The following is an 8,776-nucleotide window of genomic DNA, read 5'->3' as shown; positions in this document are numbered from 1 at the left end:
AAAATGGACCAAACTTTATCCACTCTTTCCACAAATATATTTATTGTAGTGGCTTCTCTTTCACTAGATATACATTGTTAAAGTTTTCTCTTCATGTTTCTACATGTTTCTCTCCATGGCGTTCATAAGGCTGATTATTAAAGTAGTAGATTCTTCCAGTAAAAAAAAAAAAGGAAAAACCCCGCCACAACTATGAAAGACACACATTTCTGTGGTCTATTTTCTGTTCTTTATTAACTCAGCATTGTCTTCTACAAATACGATTTGTCATTCACTGGAAGATTGGAAATGTAAATTTAAGTTACACATAGTTATAAAAAGCATAGAACAGCACACACTGTACCACTGTTTAGACCAGAAAACATTGTGTTGTCTCATAGCAAAGAGTGCTATATGAGCAAAGCGTCACCACTTCTCCTTTAGGGACTTCAAGCTCCAAAGTTGCAGTTGCTTCCACTCCTTTTCCTTCTTTAACTTTCAATGACCTGTAGGTATGCTTCCCCTGGTATATCTCACATGAGTCAGGAACAGGTACCAGGGAACTCCAGCATAATTCAGTTCAGATCCACCACAGGGTAGCTTTCTACTGGCTCTTGAAAAATAGTTTTCCTCATGCTCCGCTCTGAATAGTTATGTAAAATATATGATAGGATGATGTGTCTTTGATTTTGACATATCTCTTGTCTCATACTTTGCTTAAACAATAGCTTGAAAATATTTTACAGAGGAAGCAGGTTGCTCTTCCAGATGTCATTCATTATATTGCTATATTTTATACCCTATTAATAAGTATATACACAATTTCTTAATTGCCTCTTACAGATGCATGGAAGCATATAATATAATAGTTTTAATGTATCCCTTTTTTAGATTTATTTTTTATTCTTGGCTCATGTCAGTCTCTTTAATAAACTATGATTGCCTGGAGAATATAGGAACTATTTGGAATGTTGTTTAAGGTTTAACAATAACTGATAGCAGTGTCCATTTGTGGTTTGAATAGCTCGAGCATCTGTCGTGGGGATCTGGTTGAGATAGCAGCATCATAAGTGTAAAACAATCAGGTAAGGCCATTAGTGTACAGTGCTGACAGGTGCTGGGTTCTGTTGTTTATCTTGGGCTTTTCTTTTCTTCTGCTGCATTTTGTTTTTGTTTTCCCGCTGCTCTCGGTTTTGTCTTCGGGATTCTCGGTCTTTGTTTTCCTGCCTTGTCTCCCTACTTTCTTCTTTGTTTGGCCTTTTCCCTTTCTCATCTCTATTTTTTTTCCCTGAAATAAAAATACATGGCACATTATAAGCAATACTTAGACCATCCCAGTCTTTGAATCCCATCAGTTTGCCAAGAGACTGAAAATTTGCCCTTTGATTACAAGCTCATGAAGCTGACACCGAACAATAACCCAGTAGTCAGGACATCTATCATAGTTTTTCTTCTGTGAATCAGATCTTTACTCTATGCCAACTGCCCCCAACAGAGGTCATTGTGAGCATGGCAGAGTGCACTCTGCCACTTCTCATTTCGTGTATACTCCAACTGATGTAAGTTAGAGCACTCCACAGGATGATACAACTTATGCCTGACACAGAAGAAACAGCGAATGTGGCTAGTAAACCACAATGCTGTAAGTGGCTCCCTGCTTATTCCCCTTCTCTGTCCCAGAGCTCTGCTCAGCACAGGAGAAGATCTGGGATCTACAGTCTTAAACTTTTCTCTCTCCTGCAGGGGATGTCCTTCCCTTCAGGGAGAAATATCCCTTACGGAATATTTAAATATTGATAGTGGCTGTGGACTATCTGTGCAATGTATTTATCCTTTTATTTCTCACGTTCATGTTAGAAACCTCTCCAAGTATGAAAGACTTTAACAGTTAAACTTGGCTTTATACACAAACCAAAACTTGAGTGGGTTTTATATGGGAGAACTGGTTCATATACTGAGCCCTATAAGTGAAATTTACCCATATGCAGAAGAATCCTTCTGATGCTATAGAACAGTATTTGAAATGAGATATAAGTAGCATATGAGGCCTTGTGCTAGCTCCCTCCACAAGGGAAAATTTCACTGTTTGTGCAGTACTGAGAAACACCTAGTTAACTCTGTTTTACGGCATCATGGCAAATGTCATGTTCTGAAAACAACAATCACTGCTTATTACAGCAAAAAATACTTTAGTCCATGTCTCATAAGTGTATAATATTAGAAATACCCTGGGTTTGGTGACGTCTGTATTTGGAAAACAGCTATAACCAAACCCGGTTACTAGGAGATAGATCTCTGTGTTGTCTGTAATGGAGAGGGTGATGAATATAGGGAACCAAGCCGATCCAAGACATGAAAAGCTGAAACAGGAGAAAAGGTAAAAAGCTCTGGCAACTTGTAGGGGATTGAAAACCAGTTCAGGATGGAGGGAGGGAGTAGTTCAGTCTAAGGAAAGATTAAAGGTCAAGGGTGTCAGATCAGGGGAAGAGGAGCTAGAACAGCATGAAGGAGACTGGGAAGAGAGGCAAGAAGTAAGGCTAGAGAATGAAGGGAAGTGTGCAGTGGCCCATGTGCGATGCATAGTTAAGTTTATGATTTAGTCAGGGGTGTTTTTAATAAAAGTCATGGACAGATCATGGGCAATAAGCAAAAAATCACAGTCTGTGACCTGCCCATGACCTTTACTATAAATAACTGATTAAATCTTAGCTGAGTGACCCTAGAGCACCTGCTGGGGAGGGAAGGGCACAGGAGGCTGTTGCTATAAAGGGCCTGTTGCTATAAAGGGACACCACTGCTCAGGGGAAGGGGATGGGAGATGGGGGGATCTGGGACAAGTACCCACCAGCCACTGCTGAGGTGACCACTGGGGCCAGCTGCACTCACTATGGCTCAGGCAGTCCTGATGGCTAACAGCCCAGGGCCATCCAAGCAGCAGCTGGCCACAGGCTGTTCCAGCGGTGGCTGGTGTGGCTGACTGCAGGGCCGCTCAAGCGATTGTCTGCGCGTTTGCTACAGAAGTTAAAGAGGTCATGGAAAGCCATGCAGCCTTATGCATAATTACCCGTCTTGTTTCCCAACAAGTCCATTCCTGACCAGTTCCAACTGATAAAAGTTTCAGATTAAAGTTAAGAGATTTACACTTCCTAAGCCAATTATGGATGAATAACTGAGTCTTTCTTCTGCTACGTCAGAACAGAACAGCGTTGCTGTTAATCCAATGAATTTGGACGGTCAGACAAAACAAGTGTACAAGCCTGTTAACAGCACCAGTGCTCTCTAAATGGCAGATAAGCTTACAGCGTGAAGGACAGCAGACATTAAATGGTGACCTATGGAATGTGTGCCCAGTTCTCAGAGACGACTCAAAGTGTTGGGTTACAAACCATTTCCATTTTGAGTTCCTTTCAGTATGTGAACATGCATCAAGTCCTAATAGTATATATCTATGTGTCAGTGACAGTTTTGAATTCAGTTCCAAACCTCTGTAAAGACTATCAACCCCAGAAGAAATGTTATTTTGATGGAAATCATCCAGATGTTCAATGTTTGACATTGTTCACTTGGTGATGGTCCAATATTGTACAGCTGTAACCTCCTAACCTCAATGGTTTGGACACATTGGAAATGCACTCCCCGGCTGCCTCTTTAGACACTGATTGATTTGGAATTTTTAGACACTCATGGCAACTCACTGATCTAGCCCTGGGAGATGATAGATAGATAGATAGATAGATAGATAGATAGATAGATAGATAGATAGATAGATAGATAGATAGATAGATAGATATAGATAGATAGATAGATAGATAGATAGATAGATTTAGAAAACAAGTGGAATTATTACTCAAGACAGGCAGAAATATTGTTTGGAAAGATCTTGAAACTCAGTAATATTTCTGTTACTGTGCAGTGGGGTGGCAGGTGGAAGGGGAGTCCTGGGTTGCCCGGGGTGCTCTGCTGCTTTTAAATTGTGGCACTTTCAATTACTATCTAGGCTAGCAGTAGTGTGATGCATCCAAAGTTGCCGACCAAGGCGGAGAGGCAGCTCTCTTGGGCACTTTAAATTGCCCCAGAATTTCAGGCTACCCAGGCCAGGCAGTGATGAAGGGTTGTCTGGAGGAAGCTAGCTTCCAACCTTACCCCTTCCACCTAAATCTGAGAAATGATCTAAAGTCACAATATGAGTTTACTACACAACACCAAATTGAAAGGGGGTACCCCTTGTGGCTGCCCCTGGACAACACACTAGAATAGCATATTCCCTCTTGTGCTTCTGCAGAAGGGTTGGTCTACACCAGAAAGTTAGAGCAATCCAGCTATGTTGCTCAGGAGTATGAAAAAAATCACATACCTAGAAGACGTGGTTAAGCTGGCCTAAGCCCTAGTGTTGACAGCATTAGATTAATGAAAGAATTCTTCCCTTGACCTAACTACAGCTTTTCAAGAGGGTGGATTTACTATAGCAGCTACAGTGTCTCTAGTCAAGAGAGAGCCTAAAACTGGATGGAGGTGGAGGGGAGTGTGTACTGAGTCTATTGAAAGGGTGTCAGGCCTGCTGCAGCAGCATACACTCTGCAGGAACAGTAAGAAAAGAATCAGGCTGAGTCAGCCAGTTATACTTCGAAGGTCCCACTGCAGCCCAATCACTCCACTCACCCCTCTAGAGAGGGGAATTTCTTAAAAGTTACAACCTTTAATGAGTTATGCAAAAGCCAGCATAAGCTTTGGCAGTGACTGAGCATAAGCTGCATTGGTGCTCCCTTTGCACACAGTGGGGTAGATTGCTAGGCCCAAGTCAACTTGCACTTGGTGCGGGACCCAGGGTGATGGAGAAGATGGATCTAAGACAACTTCATGCTCCCCAGTGACTGTCCTGACTCGGAGCTACAGCAATTGCTAGCATAATGTAAGAACTCATCTAAATTAGACTGGCTAGAGCAGTTTCTGGGCAGAACTGGTCAGAGAAACTTCAATGGAAACAAAGTCCATCAGAATTCACAGAATTCTATTAAGATCACACTTTGTGAAACTGAGTCAATGTCACTGGAATTTCATTTCAAAAGAAAATGTGGCAAAAAGTTTCCTCGATTTCAAACCTGTCACTTTTGACATCTTTGGAACAATTTTTTTTTTGCTTTTTTGCTTTTTGCTTTCTTATGAATGTTCTTATTTATTTTTCATTATATTATACATTTTAAGACACAAATCAAAACCAAAAATCATTGACATCAACCCAAACCGGTGTTTTAAAAAAGTTTTATTGGTGAAGATTTTAAAATGTTCAGGTTTCACACCAATTCAGAACTGCAGCCAATCTGGAAATCCCTCACAAAATGGAATTTCCATCGTCTGCACAACAAAGGGATTCCTGGACTCTGTACCGTTAAACTTGCTTTGCACAGCAAACAGCTTTCTCTGCATAGCTCTTCATGTGAAACTCTTAATGCAGTCTATCACAAATGCACACATATTGCCACTTTTTGTGAAGGAGCCTCTGTTCTAGAATGTTGCATTCTGCTTCTCTGGAAAAACAATTTGACCAAAAAGAGTAATCTTTGCAGTTTTTGTAAAGCAGGCACTCATCTATCATCATGCGGTGCTGGCTCATTAGCGCTTTTAACCACACTTTTTATAAACATGTATATAATGGTGTTACTTTGTTTCCATCCTCTCTGGGATATAGATTCTTCTGGCACTTGAAGGTTAGGGGGAGAAGGTGAAAGTTCCTCTTCTCTTAGTTACCCATTAATAAATGGGTAGCGTTTGAGCTTCTTGCTGCTTGTTGCCTTCTCTTCACCTCCCCAACCCCTTTCCCCCCCATCACATGGGCAGCAGCTGGGAATATTTGGAGACACATTTAGTAAAACACAAGTTGATGCCTTTTGCTGTATTTTCACACCAACAAGGAACAAGAACAAAAACTTCCTTGTTCTGTGTGAACATCCTGTGACACATTTAATGAAAACAAGGCTTTTATGCCAGAGGGAAAAAAAAAATCTCAATATTATGTAGCACATACTGCACTGTCCTCCAGCCCAGAAGTGATGGCATTGCATTAGACCTTCGGGTAAGTAGCTATAAAGTGCTTAAAGGATTCTATGAAATGAAATGTGCCATATAAAACATATTGTCTTTATAGACGGAGTGCACACTGTGGGGCTGATGGACTTGCTGGGCCCCTGAGCAAGGCAGGAAGGAGGGGAAGTGCTGGCTCTGTGCAACTGGAAGGGGTGGAGCTTAGGGCGGAAGGGGTGGGACCTGGCAGCTGCCCCTGCTGAGGTAGTTGCAGCAGTGCCTGGGAGCTCTGGACCCTTTTAAATTGCTGAGCCCCAGGGCAGTTGTCCCATTTGCCCCCCCCCCTTTCCCTTGCACTGCCAGGCCTGCGTGCACAGCTTTCTGTAGTATTACTTTCAATATGTCACCTATTTCCATCTAAAGAAAAATGACAGACGAGGAAAGAAGAAAAGTTAATGTTGAATAATGATATAAACTAGAATGAACAATAAAACCATAAGAAAATGTTCAATTTCTGGCATGCAGATTATTTCATGGCACAGAAACTCCCATGATGCATTAAGAATGAGTGGTCTAAAGAACTATACCCTACAGTAATAATCAGTAGAATTAAGTTATTTCCCTGATTCTCCCATAAACTTAATATGTGACCCTAGACAAATCATTTAACCTTATTATCCCTCTCTTCTCCTATTTATAAGATGGCGATAAACACCTGTGTTAAGCACTTAAGATTCAGGGATAAGGAGTATTATATATATACTAAATCATATTATCTCTTTAAGACAGAGGTGGGGAACCTCAGGCTTGAGGGGTCGGATGCAGCTCTCGGCCTGCCTGGATATGGCCCCTGAGGCTCAGGGCCCTGGTGCTGATACTCCAGCCCTTTTGCTGCCCCCCAGTGGGCTGGAGTACACAAAATCTACTAGGTTGGGCCCCTCTAGGCTCTGGTGTGTGAGAGGAATGTGGGAAGTGTCTTTGTCCTTCTCAGTTGGGGACTATAGTGAGGTTTTTTTTCATTCCTCACTTGTGTCCCCTGACTGATTTTTCTGTGGGTCAGTGGCCCCCAAACCAAAAAAGGTTCTCCATCCCTGCTTTAAGAAGTTACACGTGCTGTTACAAGGAGCTGGTGTAACATTTTACAGATTGATGGCTCTGGTAAGCAGAAATTTCCTGGTGAATGGCATGCTTATTGGTTCATTTTGCACGAATACCTTAAACAGAAACTCTTACTTTAAAAGAGTTTTCATAGCTCTTTTAAAATTATATATACATATTGGCATTTATATACACATTGTGGAAGGAAAGTAGAATAAAAGAAAAAGGAGCATCCATCCTAACCTGTTAGGGCTAAAATGCAGGTGCACAGGGACAAAAATGTGCTGCTCAACAGAGACTTGCTCTGATTAATCAAGTGGTTGTATTACACTTTCTTTGATGAACTACAAGTAAAATTCCACTAGGGGGCACCTTTGAGCTTCCCTAGGTCATTCTGGCTGCTCAAAGGAAGACTTTTTACACTGTGAAAAGGGGAATTCACATTGTAAAAAGGGGAATAATCCTGTTACTCTGAGAGGGGGTCCCTCCAGGCCAGGATTGAACCAAGCGAGCATGATAATGCAGAGGAAACTTCTCTACCTATGCTATACCTGCTCTTGGATTAAACTGAGGACTTCAGTGTGAATGCTTCCAATCCAGATCCGTTCCCGGCAATACATTCACTATTATAATTCCTTTTCTACTTAGTACTGTATCTATATTGGGGCAGTTTTATAACTTCAGAAAGAGGATATGAGGTGATGGTGTATTGTGCTGGGACATACTGATATCAACACTCCCACCTGATTGCAGCATTCTGCCATAGCAAGGCCTTTCTTAGTACAACATACTTCCTATACCCTATTGAAAGCAATGAGTAGTCCTGCGGCACTTAAGGCTACGTCTACACTGCAGTGCTATTTTGGGATACCAGAGGTATCCCGAAATAGCTATTCTACGTCTTTTGAGCATGCCCGTTATTTTGAAATATAACTGGCTCACTAGTCCAACCTCCCTGTAAACCTCATTCCATAAGGAGTAAGGGACATTTTGGAATAGCGATTTATTTCTAAATAAGTGCTGTGTAGACAGTACCAAGTTTCAAAATAAGTTATTTTGAAATTGACTTGAAATAAGTTACACAATTTGAAGCTATGGATGCAGTGTAGACGCACTCTTAGGGTATGTCTACACTACCCTCCTAGTTCGAACTAGGAGGGTAATGTAGGCATACCGCACTTGCAAATGAAGCCTGGGATTTGAATTTCCCGGGCTTCATTTGCATAAGCGGGGAGCCGCCATTTTTAAAACCCCGCTGGTTCGAACCCCGTGCAGCGCGGCTACACGGGGCTCGAACTAGGTAGTTCGGACTAGGCTTCCTAATCCGAACTAACGGTACACCAATAGGAAGCCTAGTCCGAACTACCTAGTTCGAGCCCCGTGTAGCCGCGCTGCACGGGGTTCGAACTAGCGGGGTTTTAAAAATGGCGGCTCCCCGCTTATGCAAATGAAGCCCGGGAAATTCAAATCCCGGGCTTCATTTGCAAGTGCGGTATGCCTACATTACCCCGCTAGTTCGAACTAGCGGGGTAGTGTAGACATACCCTTAGAGACTAACAAAAATATATATAGTATCATGAGCTTTTGTGGGCAACCCTTCCTTACTCCCCCATGATGAAAACAAGAATAAATAATTGTCATTAGAGCTGGTGGGAAATTTTCGAACAAAGAACATTTTTCC

The 8,776-nt window shown here is 41.9% G+C and overlaps 1 protein-coding gene across 1 annotated transcript in view; it reads right to left on the bottom strand.

Annotated features, from left to right (window-relative positions):
• Positions 1-206: 206 nt before the first annotated feature.
• RSPO3 (R-spondin 3) overlaps positions 207-8,776 on the bottom strand; it is an 89,032-nt gene continuing 80,462 nt past the window's right edge. Inside the window, exon 5 of the mRNA XM_006139432.4 lies at positions 207-1,267. Coding sequence (XP_006139494.1) covers positions 1,074-1,267 — 194 coding nt within the window. The 3' untranslated portion in view covers positions 207-1,073. The remainder of the gene's footprint in view (positions 1,268-8,776) is intronic.

The sequence above is a fragment of the Pelodiscus sinensis genome, chromosome 3, assembly GCF_049634645.1.
Source record: "Pelodiscus sinensis isolate JC-2024 chromosome 3, ASM4963464v1, whole genome shotgun sequence".
Lineage (NCBI taxonomy): Eukaryota > Metazoa > Chordata > Testudines > Trionychidae > Pelodiscus > Pelodiscus sinensis.
The sequence above is the reverse complement of the archived record's forward strand: the minus strand, read 5'-3'. Positions and strand labels throughout refer to the sequence as shown.